General features: G+C 42.6%; 1 protein-coding gene across 1 annotated transcript in view; it reads right to left on the bottom strand.

Annotated features, from left to right (window-relative positions):
- The window catches only part of MAML2 (mastermind like transcriptional coactivator 2), a 283184-nt gene that overhangs the window by 11304 nt on the left and 247746 nt on the right, over nt 1–24134 (bottom strand). The window contains 4 exon segments of the mRNA XM_077805571.1: nt 3957–4163; nt 12562–12595; nt 15824–15868; nt 20567–20570. Of these exon segments, the coding sequence (XP_077661697.1) occupies nt 3957–4163; nt 12562–12595; nt 15824–15868; nt 20567–20570 (290 nt within the window).

The following is a 24134-nucleotide window of genomic DNA, read 5'->3' on the forward strand; positions in this document are numbered from 1 at the left end:
GATGCACCCTTGCATCCTGGGTTACCCTCAGGAGTGAGATATCGGGTTTGATTACCCCAGCCTATGGAAAAGGGTGCCAATATTTTCCTAATACTAATTTCTCCCTACTGTTACTCACACCTTCTTGTCAACTGTCTGTAATGGGCCACTCTCTTACCACTTCAAAATTATTTTTCCTCCCTTGGTATCCTGCTGTTAATTGATTTATCTCATTAGACTGACCTCACACTTCGTTAAGCAACCCCCATCCTTTCATGTATTTATATCTGCTCCTGTATTTTCACTCCATGCATCTGATGAAGTGGGTTCTAACCCACGAAAGCTTATGCCTAAATAAATTTGTTAGTCTCTAAGGTGCCACAAGGACTCCTTGTTATTTTTGCTGATACAGACTAACACAGCTACCATTCTAAAAAATATTCACAATAGTCTCCCTAGGCCCTCTTCACAAACCACCCAGACCAATTGTCCCCTCTTGCCCATTCCCCCTTCCCAATCACCCACCTCTGAACTCACCATATTTGGGACTTGCGCCAACCTGTGTGCTAGCCAAGAGACAGTGAGGAAGAGGTGTATATAACTTTTATGATTCACGGCTGTGAGTGCACTCACAATACTGTCTCTGTTCACTGTTTCTTTTGCTTCTGCAGATAAGCCCTTGAGGGCCAACTCATACCCACCAGCAGAGCACCTCCATCAGGCAAGGAGGTGAACCAGGAGGAGTAAGGAGGATATGTTTTGCGAAGTGCTGCAGTCTAGAGATACAGCAGATAGCGAAACAAGAGCATGGATGGAGACAATTAATGAAAACTCAGACTGGATAGCCTGGAGAGGAGGCAGGGGCAGGAGTGGATGACAGATGGACAGGGGTGGATGATAAAGCTACTGGAGGGCCAGACAGAAATGCTCAAGTCCCTCATAGCGCGACAGTCTGAGCACCTCTGTGCAGGACTCATGGTAGTTGCTGCTAAAATTAAAGCACAGTTGCTACAGGCAGGAACATTTGCTCAGGAACAATTCAAGCTCAGGAAGCAAGCATTACAGGGGTCACTCAAGGTGGCAAGTAAACATTGCCTGGCCAAATGCATCACATAAAGACACATTACTGGGGCTCACTATTAAAATGCTCCTTCAAAGTCTCCCTGATTCAAAAATCACCCTGCTGAGCCTCTCTAATTGCTCAGGTATCTGGCTGCTCAAAATCAGCAGCCAGCCGATCCACCTCACTCCTGAGGAAACTTTTCCCCCTTCACTTTGCAAATGTTATGCAGAGCACAGCAGGCTGCTACGACCATCGGAATATTGTCCTCAATGAGGTCTAGCCTGCCAAAAAGGCAGCGCCAGTGACCTTTTAATCTGCCAAAGGCACATTCAACAATCACATTCAGCTGAGCCTGTTGTTGAAGTGCTCATTGCTGCTGTCTAGCCTGCCGGTGTAAGGCTTCATGAGCCATGGGAGCAAGGGGTACGTGGGGTCTCCCAGGATCACTATGGGCATTTGAACATCCCCTATTGGAATCTTCTAGTCTGGAAAGAAAGCCCCAGTATGCAGCTTTCTGTGCACTCCAGGGTTTGTAAAGATGCATGCATCATGAACCTTCCCTGATCACCCTGCATTGATGTCAGTGAAACAGAATGATCCACCAGTGCCTTCAAGACCATGGAGAAATAGCCCTTTCCGTTGATGTGTTCGGTCACCACTTACTTTTCCACTGTGAGGGCAGCTGTCATTCTGGTGTCCTTGCACACAGTTCCAGGAATGTGGCTTTGCATATCCAAAAGTTCTCCAGCCACTGCTTGTCATCCCAGACATGCATCACAATGCGATCCCTGCACTGAGTGCTAGTTTCCCAAGCCCAGTACCAACGGTCCACCGTATGCAGCTGCTCCAAGCATGCCAGCAGCAATCTTGAATTGTTACTTTCCATTGCACACAGCAGGGTGGGCATCACAGATTCACTTTCTATTTCGCAGCTCATGAAATACTGTAGGCCCAGCTGCATTGTGTTCACGACACTCATCACTAGACTGGTCAGCAGTTCAGGATCCATGCTTTCAGGCAGAGATGGCAGGAGCACAGTTTACAAGGGCTGTTCAAAAATGGAGCAAAACAAAGTCGGAAGCCCTTGGAATGATGGGACGGACAGTACTGTATCATGGGACAGTGAGCATACCCCCATGATGCATTGCGATCTGCTCTCAGATCTCCAAGTGGCAGAGGGTGGCGAGTTCCATAGTGGGATAGCTACCTACCACGCAACGCTCTCTCTCTGTCGATGCCAGAGCACCAGCTGTGGACGTGCTCTGCCAACACAAGGAGTATTGTGTGGATGTGCACAACCGATGTAATTAAAGTGGCTTATGGTCATCAACGTAACTTAAGTCGACTTAACTCAGTAGACATGGCCTAAATATCCAAAAGTTTTGGGGTGGGGAAGGGGAGGGAGGTTTCTCATTTACACAAAGGCTCCTGTACACCACTCTGGCAATGTCCGGGGCACTAAAGCAGATGTAAATTACAATTTATTTTCAAGATTCTTTACATTGCCAGAATGGTGAAAAGGGGCCTTGATGTAAATGAGAATCAGGCTCTGGATGTTTATCTGAAGGTGATCAGAAATCAGAACTATTCTGACCTCTTCTGCCTGAAATCTCACACAAACAGACCTTCTTGTGAGAAATCTGGTTCTTCTGCTTCCAGCCATGGTTATAAACACTGTGAGAACACTCTTTGTTGTGGTATTCAGGCATTTCCGTATTCCAGTTTTGGAACCTGTGATCTGATTAAGATTGATCAGGCTCATCTTAACGAACTGTCCAACCTGAACCCTTGTGAAGAACAGAAACCTTTTAATTCTCATAAAAATCTTGGTCTGCAGCAATTCCTTTAAATTGCAACTGAGATTGTTTTATGTGTGTGTCTATGAACTTGTGTGTGTATAACAAGTGCAAAACAAAAACAAACACAAGCTGACCCACAGAGGGATTCACTCTGCAGTTATTATTTTAATTTTCCCTTTAACTTTCGTTTACTTTCCTTTTAGCACTTCTCAAGATGCTTGTAGGGCCTGATTCTCCATGGTTCCACCCCTTATACAGTAATCGACACCAGTGCACAGTGGATATAAGGAGCTACCAATCAAACTGGTATGATTTCACATCCACTTTACAATAGTGTTAATGGCTGCACAAGCTACAGGGTAACGAAGAATTGGGCCCCTAGGATTCAGAACTACAAATAAGGTAGCATGTGCACATCCTGTATCTCATAACATGACGATCCTGCTACACAAAGAGAAACTCTCTGCCTTCCCTCAAATCAAAGGGGAAATATGATAACTGGCTGCTAGTATCTAAAGGTGTGTCAACAATATGAAATGGGATTTATACAGCCCATGATCCAGCAAGCTACTTAAGCAAGTGCTTAACTTTAAGCACCTGACATTGAAGTCAATGCTCCTGATTCCCCTTTGCACTAAGACCACTTTACACCACTCTGCCCATGTAAAGAAGCCTTAAAGTGGGTGAAAACATAATTTATATCACTTTGAAGCCTTTCTACATGGCCAGAGTGGTCACAGTGGCTGCAGTATAAATGAGAATCAGGTCCATTGGGGCCACTCACATGCTTAAAATTAAGCATGTGCTTTGCCGGACTGGGGCCATAATCTGGAGTATTAAAATGAAACTGAGCTAAGGGAAATTTAGGCTCAATATCAGGAAAAATCTCCTAATGGTGAGAACAGTCAGACGGTGGAATAGTCTCCCAAAGGAAGTAGTGGAAGCTTCATCACTTGAATAATTTAAAATAGGCTGAACAGAGTGATCAAGAATATTCTATAGGAAACAAGCGTGAATGTTCAGTGGACGGACAAAGTGATCTAACCGATCTTTTCCATCTATGAATCCGATCGAAATTTATTAGACATAAAATAGGAATTAAAAAGAAAATTTACTGTTTCTGCCAACATCTGCTGCTGTAGAAGGAGCTGCTGCTTTTGCTCCATCATCTGCCTCTGCAACGCCTGTTTCTTTTCCATCAGTTGTTGATTCAACGTTGATTGCTGGGATGAGTTCATGTAACCACTTCCAGTGCTTGGATTTGAGCAAGTACTGGAACTTGGACTGGGGCCTGCACCTTGGCCTATCACAGAGTGTTGATCCTGAAAAAGAAGAAACATCTTATGAATGAGAAAATGAATAAAATAAAATTAAAAATCATCAAGAAAAGGCAATGACTCTTTTTACACACTTAGATTATTAAAGATCAAGTGTGGGACGCTGCTCTTTAAGCTGCAGGACAAGAGACTGACAACAAAGGCTCAGATAAAGAATCAAGCAGAGGAAGTAACTCTAACACTGTATGGAAAGCTTTGAAAACCTACCATGTGGTTTCAGTGGGAAACCTTGACATTCTAACAGGAGTTTATGGAACCTCAAAGGAAGTAACTGAGCTGTCCTGGGAATTTTACAGGGAACTCCCATAAGAACACATGGCAATTTGTATGATTACATGGCAACAAACACTGTATCTACTGACACCTAAAATTTGGTTAGGAACAACAACTATTATATTGAGACTCTCTATTAGAAGTGACAGCTATTTGTAACCTTGTTAGAAAACAAGAAAGTGGTTACTTGTCACTTCACTGTGCAATGACTGGTGCCTTTGCATTGGCTCCTTCATGTTCCCCCAGGAACAATCTCTGTGAAAGAAAAGAGTGAAAGCGTTTACAGTCTAATGAGACAAGACAGACGCAGGGTGGGGAGAGGGGTCTAATACACAAGCAGAGGGAACAATGTTATGGCAGCAAATGACATGGTAGTTCCATGAATTTTTTTTTTTTGTGGGGAGGGGTAAATTAGGAGGGGATTCTCTAAATGGGAAGAAAGGAGAAGGGAGGGAGGAAGAGGGGTCAGAACAGGGGCTGAGAAGGTAAGGGAGGTGTGGAGTGAATCTGAGGTGAAGAGACGATGTGTGTTTGGGGGGGGGGGGGGAGGGGGGTTTGGAGCAAATGGCCAATCAGCACAAGGCAGAACAAGTCCAATCAACACTGTTGAAGTTCTCTGAATGTTCAGTGGTCCTGGTTTTGGCTGCATCTGGCCCAATCGGCTGGCTCCTCTCTGTAGTTTTCCACAAAAGGCCACACTGGGGTGCGGAGAGGAAGGGTAGGGCGACCATCTTTTCAAAAGGCAAAAGCAGGAGCCCTGCCCTCTCCATGACCCTGCCCTGGCCCCTCCTCTTCCCCCAAGACTCCACCCCTTGCTCCTGCTCTTTCAACTATATGTGTTCTGTTTACTTTCTTGTTACAAACTAGACTAAAAAAAAAGGTCTTGCTTACAGCAACAGTAGACAGACCTCCACCCTTCCATAAATATAGAAAAAGAGCTACCTCTGTCCCCGTATTATCACACAAAAACCTGGAGCACTCCAATGCCACATGCACAAAGTTGCGCAGCTATAGATCAGACAGGAGCTACTGGGGAGTTAGCTAAAATGATGGGGACATTATTTTCCTGACGTTTAGGCTCAATTATTACAACTCATAGAAATGAAGCCATGCAATCTGAAAAACCTCCAGTTGATACAATATGCAGCAGCCTGTCTGCTCCACACCATAGGTGTCCAAGAACACATCACCCTGGTGCTCCATGGTCTGCATGGGCTCCCCCAGTGATTAGAGTCTAACTCCAGGATTCTGTCCACTGGATTCTTCTAGCTACTTGAGAGACGACCTCTCCCTCCATGACTATGATCTTCCACGACAGCTACATTCCACTGGGATAATTATACTTCACCAATGACAGAGACTCATGAATGCCAGAGTCAGAACTTTCACAGGCGCCAAAATTAGAGTATAGAACTCACTCTCACAAGAGACAGGAATGGCTACCCTGAGAACTACATGCAAAGTTAATTTCTGTGACTTAGCTTTCCCTCAATAAGTTCTACACACACATACACAGACACACACACCCAACCAAAACATACATGAAAAACAAACTGTAAATTAATCCAATTACTTCTCCTACCAGCTGGGAAGGAAAAAAATACATTGCTGGCCACTGTTTGCAGTATTGTTATAGCCATGTTGATCCCAGGATATGGGAGAGTGAGGTAATACCTTTCACTGGACTAGCTTCTGGCGGGGAAAGAGGAAAGCCTTCAAGCTCCACAGAGCTCTTCTTCAGGTCCTTTGTGAATCCTGAAAGCTTGTCTCTCTCACCAACAGAAGTTGGTCCAACAACAGATCTTACCTCACTCACTTTGTCTGTCTATTGATGGTTATTATTATTTCTAATTTAAAATAATTCTGGGGCATTCAGACAGGGCCATATAAGTAAAGCATTTAACAGTCTAAATATGAAATAAAACCCACAACTTTCTGTTGGAGCCACCTGCAGCCCCCAGGGCAGCATTACAATTGCACCTCTGAAAATTTAATGGGCTTTTACACAATTCTGTCTTGCACACATTCTTTTCAATTCAAGAAATAATCCAGAATTGCTCAGCCACTGTCACATTCTTCAGCCCGTATGTTAGCTGTGAGACAGAGAGTATTCCTTTCCACAGACCAGCTTGCCAAGATGTTGTGCAAACTTTGGTACTTCTTAAAATATTTTGAAAGGAAAAATATGTTACAATAAATTGGCTTTGACATCCCTATTCAAACTACACTCTAGCTTAAACCCAACCCACATGTTACATCCATTAATAGAATTCGTCTGTTTTCTCATTGCACAGAAAATGCAGACTTCCTCAATGTATGCTTTCAAAATTCATGGTAATATATGTATATTTATCCCCCCCCGGTCCATGTAACTGTGTGTTTTATTTTTAGATAAGCTGGACAGTTTCACTTCTCGATACCTAATAAATGATTTTTAACAATCATATTTGGAATAGCAGTTGGCACAAAAAATAGCCATTTAGGAAAAAGACACTGCAAGAGCAGTGTAAATCATGGAATTTGAGCTGTTTTATTTTTCTTTGCTGTCCATGAAATGAGAGTGTTAGTCTATGAATCTATAATGTGTTATTTGTCCGACTTGCTGGTGTTCCAGAGGAGGCCATGTGATGTGAGCAATTGCCTAATAAATCACACTTGATGCAGAGGATTAGTTGTGCTGCAGACTGACCCTTAAAGAACTGGTCCTGTTGGGCCTGATTCTCCTCTCACTTCCACCAATATAAATCAAGAGTTTATAGAGCTGCACCACTGTAAAACAGGTGCAAGTCAGATCAGATTTTGTCTAACAAGATTCGTTTTTTTAAACATACATATACAGTGAGAAATTCTGGCTTTGGTGGATTTACACTGCTGTAATTGAGAGTAGAATTTGGCCCAAAATGTTTTATATCTAATAATAACGAATATTTTACTGGAATTGTCTTTCCTTTCTAACTAGACACCAAGTATACCAGGCAACATTAGACCATTTCATCTTCCAGCATGCAGGATGAAATTGATGTTGGATGGGATTGGGCTGTGGAAGGAACTTCCTGCGGAAATTAGGCAAACCCAAAGTCAGACAGGCTTTTAGGAAATGCTACCAAACCTTCTGTGACAGAACAGGATGTGTCATTAGCAAATGGTAAATTCAATTTTCTATTAGGACCTCCATCTTGTATAGGGTGACCAGATTTCCGAAAGTGAAAACAGGACACCGTGCGGGGCTGGCCCAAGGCCCTCCTACTCCTCCCACATGGGCTCACCTGAGCTACCTGGTGTTATTGCTCGCCTGAGCCCCCACCACACATGGGGCTGCCCCATGGCCTCTCGCTCCCATACGGGGCTGGCCCAGCCCCTTGGCATTGCCACTCACCCAAGCCCTGCCTCCTGGGGCTGGGGCTGACCACCTGAGTACCACCGCCCAGCGTCGCTGCTTGCCCTATTGTATGTTCCTCCTTGTCCCCCTAGGGAGGCACACCCCACTTTTTTGGAAAAACTGGGCATTTGTCCCATTTGCTTTTGCCAGCTTGGCAAGAGCAAACAAGACCAAATGCCCAGTTTTGCCAAAAAAAGTCAGGATGTCCGGGACAGGGCTTAAAAAGGGGACTGTCCTGGCCAAAATGGAACATATGGTCACCCTAATCTTGTACCGTGCTGAACACCTCTAACCTTGCACAAAGCAAGCTTATGGAACTGCATTCCATATAGCCACCTTGCTGGGGAAAGATGGTTGACACCTTATTGAAGGATCATAATGGAGAAGCCATCAAGGAGGCAATCTAGGGCCATCAACTTTGAGAGGATGCTTGGAAGAGTAAAGTGACTGTGGTGAAGAAATTCCTATGCTAAACCTGTGTTCCATGATTCCCTGTCACATTGTCCCCAAAGGGGTTAAACTAGAAGACCAGAGAGCCCACAGCATAGGTGGGACTTTGAGAGAGCACATGAAAAAGATGAGGGGGGCTCAGAGGTCTGAAGCACTGGTTTTGGGGTCAGGGGCAACTGGACTGCAGAGTCCCATCTCCCAAAGAAGGGCATCAGACAAGAGGTCTGAGCCTGCGAGTGTGTCCTATGGTTCCAGAGCTAGAAACAATGACTAGATTCTACCCAGACCCAGTTGCCTTTTGAAGCATGTTGGATCCAGCTCAAACTGGGTCCACTTGCAACAGATTGCTGATTACACAGAGGGGCACAGGGCCAAGTTGTAACACCTTCCTCTCCAAAGACACACTTCCATATAGCAAGAATGGCATTCACAACACAGACACCCCTCATCTCCAAACAACCTCCCCTCAAAATGAATGAACAAATAAATACAAAAAAATCTGTAACAAATCAATGGGCGAAGAATCAGAGACTATGAAGTACACGAGAGACTTTGCTATTGCTATTATAGGGAAGGGGCTCTGCTACTTTGATGATTGGCAGCAGTATAAAACACTTAGATAGACAGACAGAGAGACTGATAGGTTAGATAATAACTCAACAAATCCTCCAAGCAGGTAATACTCCCAGGGTTTGGTCATGAAAACCAAGGGGAATTTTAAACACATTTATGTAACCAGCAAATCAAAACATTCAGAATCAAATTTTCTTTTCTGTTCTACTGCTGCTACCTCATTTAAGTCTGGGGGTTGCCATAGTATAATTGAGGGGGAGAATTTGGCTCCAAACATACACACATAAATGTTAAAACAGACTTTCCTTTGTTTCTTATGGGTACATTAGGTGTAAAATACAACAAAAATGCCAGATGAAGATCTTAATTTAGTTCTACCCACGGCATATCCAACCTCCACTCCCAGGCTCTAAGCACCATTATTTGTTGATATCACCATACGGGTGATATCACCTATAACTCAAAGGCAGCTCCATCATTGTTATGAATATATGCTAAAAATCACCAAGTGATGCTGGCCTGAGACCACATATACTGAGAAGTAAGGAATTCTGACCAGATTTCTACAGCCAAGTTACATATCCTTGAAACAGGCGTTAATAATGGAAACACTGACACTTGGAAGAAACCAAAGGGTCAGCTTTATTCAACCCCAGATGGGTTATGCGATCATCCTTTACTTGTGTAATTAAACTGTTTATGACAGGTTTCAGAGTAACAGCCGTGTTAGTCTGTATTCGCAAAAAGAAAAGGAGTACTTGTGGCACCTTAGAGACTAACCAATTTATTTGAGCATGAGCTTTCGTGAGCTACAGCTCACTTCATCGGATGCATACCGTGGAAACTGCAGAAGACATTATATACACACAGAGACCATGAAACAATACCTCCTCCCGCCCCACTGTCCTGCTGGTAATAGCTTATCTAAAGTGATAAGTTGGGCCATTTCCAGCACAAATCCAGGTTTTCTCACCCTCCGCCCCCCCAACACACAAACTCACTCTCCTGCTGGTAATAGCCCATCCAAAGTGACCACTCTCTTCACAATGTGTATGATAATCAAGGTGGGCCATTTCCTGCACAAATCCAGGTTCTCTCATTCCCTCACCCCCCTCCAAAAACCACACACACAAACTCACTCTCCTGCTGGTAATAGCTTATCCAAAGTGACCACTCTCCCTACAATGTGCATGATAATCAAGGTGGGCCATTTCCAGCACAAATCCAGGTTTTCTCACCCCCCACCCCCATAAACACACAAACTCACTCTCCTGCTGGTAATAGCTTATCTAAAGTGATCATCAAGTTGGGCCATTTCCAGCACAAATCCAGGTTTCCTCACCCTCCGCCCCCGCCCCCGCCCCAAACTCACTCTCCTGCTGGTAATAGCCCATCCAAAGTGACCACTCTCTTCACAATGTGTATGATAATCAAGGTGGGCCATTTCCTGCACAAATCCAGGTTCTCTCACCCCCTCATCCCCCTCCAAAAACCACGCACACAAACTCACTCTCCTGCTGGTAATAGCTCATCCAAACTGACCACTCTCCAAGTTTAAATCCAAGTTTAACCAGAATGTCTGGGGGGGGTGGTAGGAAAAAACAAGGGGAAATAGGCTACCCTGCATAATGACTTAGCCACTCCCAGTATCTATTTAAGCCTAAATTAATAGTATCCAAATGAATTCCAATTCAGCAGTCTCTCGCTGGAGTCTGGATTTGAAGTTTTTTTGTTGTAAGATAGCGAGCTTCATGTCTGTGATTGCGTGACCAGAGAGATTGAAGTGTTCTCCAAACTGTTTATGTCCTCCTCTCCATATGTTCTATATGTGGCTATATTCATAATTGTACTGCTTAGGTATCTGGAGCCCTGAGTATCACAAGAATTCTCCCTTTTGTTTTATATTGGTAAAAGGTGCCTACAATCTGACATAACTTGGGCTTCTGTTCACCATGCAATACAATATTGAAATATTCTATACAAAATATTCTATTCTCTTCTGTTTAAGCTTTTATACTGTGCTCACCACTGCAGTAACTGAGCACTTCCACCACAAGGACCCAAAACATTTTACATGCCACTCTCCAGCTTTTCATCTTGCTGCTCCCTTCATCATTCTTTCACATTAATTTTGGCTCCATGCCTTGTATCATCCTGGTTCCTGTGTTTGGAACAGTCTCCCACTTGCATTCCATCTAGATCCCTCCCTCTCCTTCTTCAAATCACCTTCTTGGAAACCACTTCTTCCTGGAATTCTTCTTTGCCCTCTTCTCTGGTGATGTGGTTCTCACTGTCCTGATCCAGAATGGGTGCTCTGGCCTGGTCTATACTTAAAATGTAGGTTGACACAGCTACATTGGACAGGGGTATGAAAAATCCACACTCCTGACTGATGTCACTATGGCGACCTCATCCCCCAGTGCAGACGCAGCTATATCTATAGACGAATGCTTCCATTGACCTAGCTACTGTCGTTCAGAGGAGTGTGGTGGTCCTACACCGATGGGAAATACCCCTTGCATTGGAGTAGGCTGTGTCTACACTACGTGGTTGTGCCACCATAGCCACACTACTGCAGCTATGCCTGTAATGTGGACATCCCTTCCAAGTCTTGTCTTGCAACCACACTTGGGACTTCCAGAGCCACTTTGCTTGTCTGAAGCACAATGCATCAGAGCACTTGATGGGGGTAGTGCACCTCTGTATTGCCACCTACTACTGGGCTGGGCTTAATGCCACACTTGAGATTCAAATGAATTTATAGGACATGACAGGACATTCCCCTACGTTATAGAAATCTCAGCCTAGCACGTTCATCCAGTAGCAGCAGCTTTAAATGTGCCTTGTATGCATGACACAGATCTATAAGAAATGATAATTATTTACCTGTAAAAACACGTTAAGGGCTTGAGTCTTATTTACACTAAGGCCCCTTCCCAAAGCTCTAGCAGTGCAAAGTAGCCTTTATTGTGTCTGTAAATCATAGAATCATAGGACTGATGTAATCAACTTGATATGGCTAGGCAGAGTTGGCCAATGGGAAAAATGCAGCTCATGGAGTTTGCAAAGTAGCCTGTAGCCCTCTACAGGCCAGGTATAAATTTGTGTAACTCCACTGAGATAAAAGACTGACATAGGCTTCTGTGCAACTTTGGGCAAGTCACTTAGGCCAGCCTTTTCAAACTCAGGTACCTAATGTTAGGTACCTTAATAAGTGCCCTGATTTTCAGTGGTGTTGAGCACCTGCATTTTCCATTGGAGGTAAAGTAGCATATATGGTCAGGTACTAAATATTATTGTTACTCATTTCTATTTTTTCCCTTATAGATCCTTCCCCAGAGACCCTGTAGTGACTGGAGCCATCACTGCAGATTTAAAACAGCTGACCATGGCTCCCGCAGAATCAAACACTACTCTTGGCTGGGCCTGTGGCAATTCTTTGACAGCAACACCGGAGACTGCAGCCCCTCGGCATCTCGCTTCCACGCCCCTCTAAGTGAGTCCTGTGTTGAGCTTGTGAGGTGAGATGAAAGGCTGTGTAGTAATGGAAAACATTATTTTTATAGGCTGTGTCACAAAGGGAAGCAGGGAATGTTCCTGATCCATGCTTCAATATTACAGCAATAATGGTTATAGAAACATGATGATAGACAGACAGACACCACAAAGCAAAGAGCAAAAGTTGACATTCTGAGTCTCCCCCGCCACACTTCTCTCCCTGTCAGCAGCTTGTCCAGACCCCCTGAAATACCTTTGGAAGTTTTCATTTCTGAACACATAATTCAAAGGCATTTTATGGAAATTTGGTTGGAAAAATGGACACAAAACTTTAGCTTCCCCCCACCCCCAAAAGGGCGCTGGAGTTGGTGAATATTATTTTCGGTGGGAGAGAATGAAAATAATGTTTGCTAAACCGCAGCTCCCTCAGAGACTTTGCCTCCTAACTAAGGAGAGTTGGCATTTGTGACACGATGGGGTTCTAGTTCTTGAAGATTTTCTGTCAAAAGGAGCAGACATTTTATTCTGCCTTTCTGTGACACCACAGAGTGGCTCATTTTGTTTTCACAGTGTCAGGCTTGGAGAAACAGCTCCAACTTTCCTTCTCCCCTTACATTAGTGGTGGTTTAATGAAACAAATACAGTAAAGTAAAGCTCTTCAGATTTATTCACTACAGTCTGCCCAAGGTCTGACGTTCGGCTGATGAAAACCTCTAGCTCCAGCTCTCTCCAGGGGAAAAGATGTGTAACTTTTTGTTTGCCTGGCAACTAATTCTGTACATTTTGTTCACTTTTCTGAAGCAGTGGGTCTCAGTTGTCTCAGCCACCATAGCAGGCTATTCCTGGTGCAGATCAAGGCTTCTACCCAGATTTATTTTCCCCTTACTAAGCAGTCAGACTTGCTTGCAAAATATTCCAGGCTACTGTATAACCCCGGAGGCTGTACCCTACAAGCCCTACACTCACTAACTTGAACAACCCAAATGTTGGCCTCTCGCTCACCTATAAGATGGCACTTTCAACAACACAATACTTGCTAGCCCCATTCTGAGCCATTGGTTTACTACTAGCCGAAAAGGAGTCTGCTGAAGCGCAAAGTCCACTTTCTGCAGTCCCTGGGCTTTTCCGGGAGGTCTCGCTTCCAAGTACTGACCTAGCCTGACCCTGCTTCCGCTGCGATATACAGAGCTCAGCAGAATTTTTCTGACCATTTTTTGTGTGTGTGCCCAAAACAGAAGATTTGGGTCAACTGAAACATTTCACAAATTTGTGTCAAATTTACCTAACTGTTTTGGCAACAAACACACAAAAAAATTCATAATTTTTTTTGCATTCAGGTTGACCTGAAACCATTTATTTTCAATTTTTTGGTTCAGCCACCAAACTGAAAAATTGGTTATGAGATCATGGCATAAGCAGGAATGGCTGCAGAGACTCTGTGGGTACATCTACACTGCAATTAGACACTCATGACTGGCCAGCTGACTTGGGCTCGCAGGACTAGGGCTAAGGGGTTGTTTAAGTGTGGTGTAGACCTCTGGGATCCTCCCACCTCACAAGGTCCTACAGCTCAGACTCCAGCCTGAACCCGAATGTCAACACTGCAATTTAACAGCCCCTTAGTCCAAACCCAGCGAGCCCAAGTCAGCTGGCACGAGCCAGCCACATGTTTTAATTGCAGTGTAGACATACCCTGTGAAGTAGAACTATTATTAATTATTACTAGGAATAAGTTAAATATTCTATTAATTTAAATAATAGCAGAATGTATAGGGCCAGATCCTTTACAGGTATAAATCAACATAGCTCCATTGAAGTCAATGAACCTATGCCAAATTATACCAGCTGGAAATTTTACCAACATGTATCAGAGCTGGATAAAAATAATACTATGTAGACAGGATTTACAAAGCAAAGTGGGCCTAATTCTCTACTGCCTTGTACCTTCTTTAGTCAAAGTCGGTGTAAAACTCTACCATTCTGTTTGGTAGCATCTTACACTCTTTTTACTCTCACTTTACACATGTGTACAAGATGACACAAGGTGTGAGGCAGTGGCAAATCATGCCCATTGTTTTGAGACTAAGGATATTGTTTTCATGTACAGAGCTACCTTAAAGTATATCAGATCATAATCTGTTCAGATGCTTTTAAAGGCCCAGATCCTTCCAACACAAACAAGTTTACATGTCTGTCAGTATCCTAATAGGCTCTAATGCGACTACTCACATGGATAAAGTTAAACACATCTGTAAGCGCAAGACTGGGGTCAAACACTGTCCCAGCATTTGAAAGAACTGAGGATTGGAAGAGCACATGATCGCTTTCAGTGTCAAACATCTTGAAATCAAAAATTCCAGGTGAACAATGCAAAATATTTTCCTTGAATAATTTTTTTAAGTGTTCACAAAAACTTTCCCTTGACCACATGACCCCACTTCTGTGTTTGCCTTCCATGAACATCTTGAGCTGTTGACCTTGACTGGCAAAAATGTTTCAAAGGCATATGCATCAGGATTTGTGGCAACCAGATTTTACAACTGCACAAGCAAGAATTGGCTGCCAGACATGCTTGTGCTCTCCTCCAATAAGAGAAAGGAAATAAACTATGTGTGACTTCTCTGACAAACCACAGCCGAGGTACACAGCTCAAAGTGCAAATACACATGAATTAGTCCAAAGAGTGCAAAATTTGAAAAGAATGTCACCAAAACCATTTGAAAATAATAATATATTTGTGGAATAATGATTGGCTCCTAGATATTCCATACAGGGGCCCCTCTGTCTCCAACTCATCTGTAATTCAGGAAAGGATTTATGTAGGCAGATGGGCCTATCAATCCACCTGGAAGCAGCAGGATCAGGGAATAATCTGAGTGGTCCAGCTTCACTATATATTTAAAACACTACAGGGCATCAATGCCTTACAGTGTCCTAGGCTGAGAAGTAGCCCCACCCAGGTCCTGACCAAAGGCAGGACCACCAATTTATATCTATTTAAGGTGCTTATGTGGCCCCGTTACTGTAGAATCTGAGTTCTTCACAGTCAGTAACGTATTACCTTCACAACACCATTGTGAGATAGGGCATTACTATTATCCCCATTGTACAGATGAGGCACCGAGGCACAAAGAGACTAAGGACTGGAGTTTTAAAGATATTCAGACTCCTACATATGCAGACAGGCACCTAGTGGGATGTTCAAAAGCATCCCTAACTCCTAATGAAATCAATCCGACTTGCAAAAAGTCAGAGGAAGTCTGTGGCAGAGCAGAGAATTGAGCCTAGTTCTGCAGCATCCAAAGCGAGAACCCTACTGACTGGACCATCCTTCCTCTCTATGGGCTAGTCTTTCCTATAACAGCTGAAGATATGGGTCTACGTCTGGGACACCACTGAGTGACAATGAGTGAAAAATTACAAAGTTTGCTATCAAGAAAAATTCCCATCCCCTCGCCCCCTTCTTAATTGCACAATCATTTTATTCTGGCATTTCTCCAGTATCATTTTCTGTTCTCTTGGAAATTTAAAGAAGCAATAGCAAAATAATAAAATAATAATACTAGTTACTTTACATGTACTAACTTGGCCAATGTACAGAATCATATCCAATCAGCAAATGCCTTTCTTAAACGACCACTTTCATATAAAAATGAGGAAAAAAAATCAACGAAGTTGTTTGTGCAGTTTTTACTATAAACACTTTTAAGCACTTTGTTTTTTAATTTAACAAACAAGCTACTCATTCCTGAGCCCTTGTGTGCCAAGTTTCGGCTTGGAGTGTTGTTTTTTTTTAATTTATTTTTGCTATCAACCTAGGAACATGGGGGTTTATGTGTGAAATACTGAAAGACGGTATATCCACTAGCAGGCGCTGCTATAAAAGTGCTTTCACTCTAGCTCATTAAAACCTGGGCAAACACAGAATTGCATTTTTTGCATGGGCTGAAGAGCAGATTCAGCACTCGCACAATCTCATAGCAACAGACACAGAAACAGTGCCTCATTACTAGCCTTGTCCAACAATCAAGTCTTTAACAAGAACAAAGGTTGACAGTGATTAATCATTAAGCAGTTTCTTGTTCCTTTCTGCACGTGTTCTATGCAGCCTCCTGCAGAGTCAGTCTGGCATACTTCCTGTCTGTGCTATACAGTGCCCATGCCTGGGCAGACAGAGAAGCCTTTTGCAAAAGCTAAACATACAGCTGAACATCTTGTCTCTCATTCTGAGTATGGCAAATTCTGAATGCACGCACATTCTGCAAAAATAATAAACCCTCCACTATACATCTGATTACTGTACATTCTATGGAAATGACCTAAATAGAGATTTGTCCACATGAAACATTTCCCCAGAGATTTCAATGATATATTATTAGAATTTTCCCAAGTACACCAGGATAATATTTTAATGCTATCTTCTGGCCTAAGCAGTATATTTAAAGGTCTCCATTTTGGAAAGATTTTGTTTGTTTGTATTAAAAATAACACGCATGTTGACATAGCACCACGTAAGGTTACTGTCAAATGTCTACATCAGAGATCATGGGTGAAATCCTGGCTCCATTAAAGTTAATGGCAAAACTCCCATCGCCTTAAATGGGAATAGGGTTTCACTTCATGCCTCTACCACCTATAGTGATACAGTGGCACTGTTCCCTCAGAGTGACCTTAGCCTATACGTTAGGGACCAGATTCGCAGCCTGAATACATGGACACAGACATAGATATAGTGTCAGATCCCCAGACAGTGTAAGTGGAAATGACTCCACTGAAGCCTGTAAGGTGCTGTAGTTTTAAATGTTCCACATGCTCTTATTTATATTAAAGTGAATGGGTCTATTTGCATGAGCAATGGTTATCCCCACAAAAAAAGTGTTCCCTGTCGTACTTCAACATTATCATTTATTTCAAAGCTGTTAACAGGAAAGTAAACTTCAGTGCAAATACTGCAATAAACTAAACCCTTTAGTGTGTGTGTGTGTGCGTGAGAGAGAGCGAGAGTGTGTGCATACTCCTATACACCCCTTTGTCTCTCTCTCCTCTATGAATACTATGCTACATTCATTTACATGTATAATGAGATTTACATTTCCTAATTGCAGCTTTGAAGAAAATGATGAAATTGAAGTAGTACATACAAAATATCTGCAGCTCTTTTCTCCTGCGAATAATCCTCGGGTGTTCAAAGAGTCTGAGCCCTTGTCTACCCTGGGGGAGAGGAGGGGGGAATATCCATCTAAGTTACGCAACGTCAGCGATGTGAATAACGTAGCTGAAGTCGACGTACTTAGACCTACTCACTGCGGTGTCTTTGCTACGGTGAGTTGACGGCTGCTGCTCCCCCGTCGACTCCGCCTGCGCCTCTCGCGGCGGTGGGGTACAGGAGTCGACGGGAGAGCGCTCGGGGGTCGATTTATCACGTCTAGACTGATCACTGATTCGTGACAAATCACTGATTTGTGACTGTCCCTGGGAATGAAGAGTACTCATGTGAGTGTGGGTTGCAGGATCAGTTGCTAACACTGTAGCTGTCAATTAGTGACTTTCTTAGACATATAATGGACACAAAACTATACACATAAAGGGTGGGAAAAGATCAAGTTTTTCTCAGTACTTAGTACCAATACAACTTACAATACACCACCAAATTACATTTACTTTAATTTTCAGGCTAATCACCAGGCTGTTTTAATTTTTGCCATTGATATTTATCCTCCCTTTATTCAGCCATATCTGCTAATTTAAACTAATTTGCTTTGCTTCTAAATGAAAATAAAGCAAAGAAATAATTATAAAACCCCACTCGGGGAAAAAAAACCTAAATGAACAACACTCAATGCTCAAAGGGTCTGAGTTTTACATAGGGGGAGGGGAACATCAACCTGAACTAAAACGTTTAATGAAGAAAGGAAAATAATGAAGAAATACAAAGAACACCATCAACAAAAAAGCCCACGTAGCTGGTGACTGAACACTTTCATACAAACGGACACGACACAGATGACATAAAAGTCAGTGGCCCAGAATAAGATCAAAGCACTCCTGCTGTGAATGCACAGCAAGAACATGAACATCTTTAAACTGGAGCCTCCTGGGATCAACTTTCTAAACTAACAACCCTGAACTCTGAACTCAGATGGAAAACAATGCTGAACACTGAAAAGCAAAATACTTCTACTGTACAGATAATGTCTCGTAGCCTGGACCTGCCTGCAGCCTCCATGTGTGCTGATTAACCCCCTGTGCGGGAGATTTAAAACACACAGTTGTATTGGAGGTATTGTATTGTTTCCAAGCTATATATTCTCTAATAATGAATTACATAATTAGGAACCAAGGCATCAGGATGCAGGTTAGGTGTCCCACTAAGAGTAGGGAATTAGTGGTTCCCCAGCTGTGGACACTGTGGCGTAGGTCTGATTGGGCAGCACACAAGTTCTAACCGAGCAGGCAAAATTATCCATCTATTGTAATGACCTGGATACTTATTTTTAAATGGCTACCCAAGTATATAGCAGTTGTAAATACAGCACAAAACCATGCAGCTACACTTCCCCTACAATCCTCTGTTTAGAATTAACACTGCCTCTGTTATAAGAGACCCAGGGTCCATATTGGTGCTTAATTTGAAGGATTGACTTATAGTTAAGGGCTGCTGTCATCCCTCTCTTTTGCCATCCAAGTGAGTGGGGGTAAAGGATGTCTATGAGCAATGATAAGAACATAAAAGAATGGCCATACTGGGTCAGACCAAAGGTCCATCCAGCCCAGTATCCTGTCCATTGACAGTGGCCAATGCCAGGTACCCCAGAGGGAGTGAACCTAACAGGTAATGATCTAGTGATCTCTCTCCTGCCATCCATCTCCACCCTCTGACAAACAGAGGCTAGGGACACCATGCCTTGCCCATCCTGGCTAATAGCCATTAATGGACTTAACCTCCATGAATTTATCCAGTTCTCTTTTAAACTGATGACAGCCTCAGGGTTAGACAGAGCTGCACAATTTTTAATCTAGACTAAAAGTAGTTTCATTAAAATGTGAACCAAGAAGATTCTCCAAAGAGCACTTGAGGGGTTTTAAAGCATCTTTTGTGTGTGTGTGTCAAGAAATGATAACTTGGTGCAATTTTGTCATGTGTCCTCATATATTTACTCTGTTTAACCTGTGGCATTACTTGGCATGGGAACTGTGAAATGAAGCACTTTGTGTGGCTGCATGCTAATATTGGTACACAGCTTATGGACCCTTCCCAGAGATGCTGGAGTCTGAGTATGCAGAGCAAAGAGAAAGGCTTGTGAGGGTGCATGTGTGTATGTCTGCACTGAATTATTTCATTTGTTCAAAACTATATCCAGCCTTTTGGTAATCTAAGTAGGGCCAGCTAATGTGGTGAGAATAGTTCGGTCCACAATGGACTGCTTCTCTCTCGGGCAACATGCCTCTGAGAAACTGCTTGAGAAAATGCTTCCTTAAATAAGTGTCAAAAGAGAATGATAATTACAGCATTTATTATTTACAATGCCCTAATTACACAGTATAGGAAAGCTACAATACAAATAGATAATACAGAAATTCCCTTCCTACACCTGATAAAGTGCCATTCATGCTGTTGGAAAGCTTGGCTGCCAACAGACAGCCATGACAGGCCTCTTCTGTTTCTCTTGTATCACTCTTCTACGAGGGCAATTAAACAGCCCCTTTCCCCCTTTCACTCTCATTTTCCAATCAACATATCCTTATAATTAAAAAGGAGAGAGCTAGTGAACAGGAAGTCATGTACCACAAGTTCTCTGTTTTATTGACAATAAGGATGTGTGGCCTAGTGGTTAGTGCCCTCTCCTACTAATTAGAGGATGTGGGTTTTAGTCCACACATGGCTGCTAATCTGGTGTGATTACCTTCACCTGCCTCTGTTTCTATTCCTGCTCGTTGTCTGTCTTATCTAATTATAGTGCCTTGCATGGTGTCAAGTATCAGGGGGCAGCCGTGTTAGTTTGTATCCACAAAAACAACAAGGAGTCCGGTGGCACCTTAAAGACTAACAGATTTATTTATGCATAAGCTTTCGTGGGTAACAAATCCAGTGTTACCCACGAAAGCTTATGCACAAATAAATCACAAATTTAAGGTGCCACCGGACTCCTTGTTTTTAGCTAATTATATGGTAAGCTCTTCAGGGCAGGGACTGTCTCTTACTCTGTATATATACAGTGCTGAGCACGTGATTCCAGTTTTGCTTGGGGCCTCTGGGGATTCACGAATTATAGCTTTTGGCATACCAACAACCAGTATAGCTCACAGTGGGTGGAGCGACCAACACCCTGTTTCCTGGACTAATGAGGAAAGGTTGGATTCACTCCTGTGCCCTGGGTCAGCACAAGCCTATTATCCATTCAATATGGGACCCAAATGGGATTTAAGTGATGTATTGGCTTTATGATGCCTAGTGTAGGGGTGAATTTTACCCAAATGGAACAGCTGCTCTTCGAGGATCACCAGAAGCCCCCTCCCCCAAACCTTGCACTCCACAAATTGTTTTGTTTAGGCATTGTGGTATTAAATTTGCCCTAGGTGTCTTGAGAGCCAGATCCAGAATCAGTGGAAAGACTCCCACTGCCATAAAGCAAGGTTCTTAACTAAAACAAATACTGAGATTTAGCCAGAGAGACACAGCTGGGGAAGAGAAAGGGGAAGGGAGCCTGCTTTTCAATCACAAAAGAGTAAGAAGGCAAACTGACACTCAAAGGGGACGGCTCTTTTGGGCACCTCCAGCACTTTTTGTCTGCAAGGTTTCTCTGTCTTGGCCACTTCTCCTGGCTTCACTTCGGCCATTTCTAAGGTGTACAGATTTATAAACCAAAAAGAACAGTACAAACGTAATATTGCATTAATATATTAAAATCCGGTTCTGGGCTGAAGAGTGAATGTAAACATGGCACCTTCTCACTCAACAGGCCCATTCCCTGTGAGTCAGAGCTCTTCATTTTAATGACCAAATGTCATTTTTTAAGACTTTTGTCTCCTGCAAGCTCTGCACAACCAACACAGCTACCAGACCTGAATTGTCTTCTTGTGCACCAGCAATAGAACAGTTTATAAAGTTCCTATCTCTTCCACCTGTGAAGACTGAATGGGGCTGAACAGTTGACAGAAGGGCATAAGTTAGCCTGCAGAATCTTTAATACTGGTGGTGATGCATGAGGAAGAAAGAACTCAGCTTGATTCAGAGCCCAGGTTATATGGGCAAAGCTGAAAGTTAGCAAAATAGGGATTGGGGTAAAACTTGTTTTGCAGACAATGGGAAGACTTCCACTGACTGCAATGGGCGTTGAATCACAGTCCATACTGAACACATTTGATCTGGAATGACGGACAAAATAAACATTGTGTCCCACAATGGCATTTTTACAGTCACTGTTTAGAGCAGAACTGTACTTAAGGTTTGTATTGTTCTTTGTAAAACTCATACCATACCAAACAGCACAGAAAGGAAACCTTGCAAGAAGATTCTGTCCCAGGGTAGCTTAATCCTAATTTACATGCCTTAAAAACATTAAAAGACATTCTTTCTTTTTTAACTATCCTACTTTTGATAGGAGTTCTCTCTTTACTACCTGTCTGATGCTGCCAGTACAACATCTGACAATCACATGGGGAAGGAAGTGCCCCTTGGAGTTCAAATTCTAAAATACTCTTTTGTGCAGATTTGTGTCTTTTCAATCTGTTCCATATGAGGGCATTTCAGGACATTACCTCCTAAATGACACCTATCTTGTTTGTGCAGTAATTTTGCAATGGCAGGGATGATCTAAAGTATTTTCTGTTTTAAATTCTGTGATGCTATTTCATAAAGATCCTTGTTCAAATCAAAGTTCTCTGGTCTTTCTTGTCCCCACCGTACATAAATTGTGTGAACTGATTTTCTATGATCAGTCTGTCTAAGCTGCTAAAAGCTGGTTCAAATAGCCAGATCATACGCCAAGTGGGCAGTATTTCATTGCCATTTCTACTGACAACCTTTAAGGAGAATATTTCAATTTACACAAGGTAGCTGCCAGCATTAGACATCAGTTAGGTCCAGTGCAATCAGACGGAGGTCAGATGTCCCCATTTTATTTTAGTATTTTAGTATTTTATTTTAGTATTTAGCATTAAGTATTTTATAAAAAAGTGGAACAGCTTAAGAGGTGAGATTACCACCCAAATACCCTATATCCAGTGGTTAGAGCACTCACCTGGGCAGGTCCTCTGAGGGGTCCAGAGAGGCCTAAGCCACTTCCAGCTTTTGAGGCTCCTAGCCATAATAAAAATAAAAAATGACGACACATGAGAACAAAATAAGACACCAAAAAAAGAGTGAGACATAATTTGAATTTTTTTTATTTAACAAATGCTTATCTAGCTGTTTTCTGTGCAAATGCACTAATTATTGAGGAAAAATCTAGCTTTTGTGCAATGTCACAGTTGATATTAAGCATGGCCAGCCCATTCAAATGCTCTTGTCCCATAGTTGAATGGTGATAGTTCTTTACCAGCTTCAACACGTTGAAGGTGCATTCACCTGAAGCCACTGATGCAGGCAAACTGACAAAAATACGCAATGCAATTGTGATATTAGGAAACACCCCAGAGAGTCCAAGTTCAAGTATTTCTTGAAGCAATTCCTTTGGTTTGTAATCCAATTTGAAGTTCATGAAATATATTCGTTTGAGAAAGATGACCTCAACACTGAGATCTTTTGAGATTTCTTTGTTGTACTGTTGCTGAAATTGTTCAACTGCAGAAAGTAGATCATCATTACTCAGTCTGTTGAATTGCCAAAGAAACCCAAAAAGGGTACAAATTAGTCACAGTGACTCAAATCGACATGTAAGACCTGACTGAATAGAGTCAATGATGACAGGGAAGACATTGACTCTATAATGCTGCTTGGCATTGGATTCAGTAGGTAAGTTGCGATTGCTGGAGAACTCAGATGAAAAGTCAATATTCTGTGCTACTAATTTGGGCTCAGTCAGGATCACATCCCATTGTTCATGAATCTTTTGAATGTCTTGATAAGACTTTCAGTGTTATCCCTCTCAACATCAAGTGTAGCATTGCGTGCTTCAACTACCAGATTAGTTTGGTGGATCATTGTAAGTAGCTTCATCCACAAAGATGACATCAGAATGAATTCAAATTTGGACAGGTGCTTCTGAATAGACTGAAGTTAGTTTGAGCCTGTGCAGTGAGATTGAGAGATACAAGCTCATTTAAAGCCCTTCTCAGTAAATTCAAATGCTGTGCAACTGGTTGAACACCATCAATCCGTGCAAAGCATCTAGTTTTGGACATCCCATGCAGTGAGACAGGAAGATATTCCTTCAGAATTTCCCACCTTTGTGGACTGCTACTGAAGAGACTGTACATTTGCTGAACAGTTCCAAAGTATGTAATTGCCTCCTTGCATGATTCAGCATGGTCAACACCTACGAGGTTTAGTGTGTGGTTTCCACAGCTGGAGAAAATACAGTTTGAATTATGCTCAAGCAGAACTGCTCGTACACATTTGTACTTCCCAGCCATATGAGATCCATTGTCATAGGCTTGACCAATGCAGACTTGAAAATCTAACCTAAAATCTTCTAGAATTGCTAATACTCGAGCAGAAATTTCTTTTCCAGTTTTTCTCATGAAATTATCAAACAAAATAAACCTTTCTTCAATTGAAAATCTTGAGCTGTCTACAATCTTAACATATCGAATAACCAGAGCAGTCTGTTCCTTGTGAGAAC

The sequence above is a fragment of the Eretmochelys imbricata genome, chromosome 1 (assembly GCF_965152235.1).
Source record: "Eretmochelys imbricata isolate rEreImb1 chromosome 1, rEreImb1.hap1, whole genome shotgun sequence".
Taxonomy (NCBI): domain Eukaryota; kingdom Metazoa; phylum Chordata; order Testudines; family Cheloniidae; genus Eretmochelys; species Eretmochelys imbricata.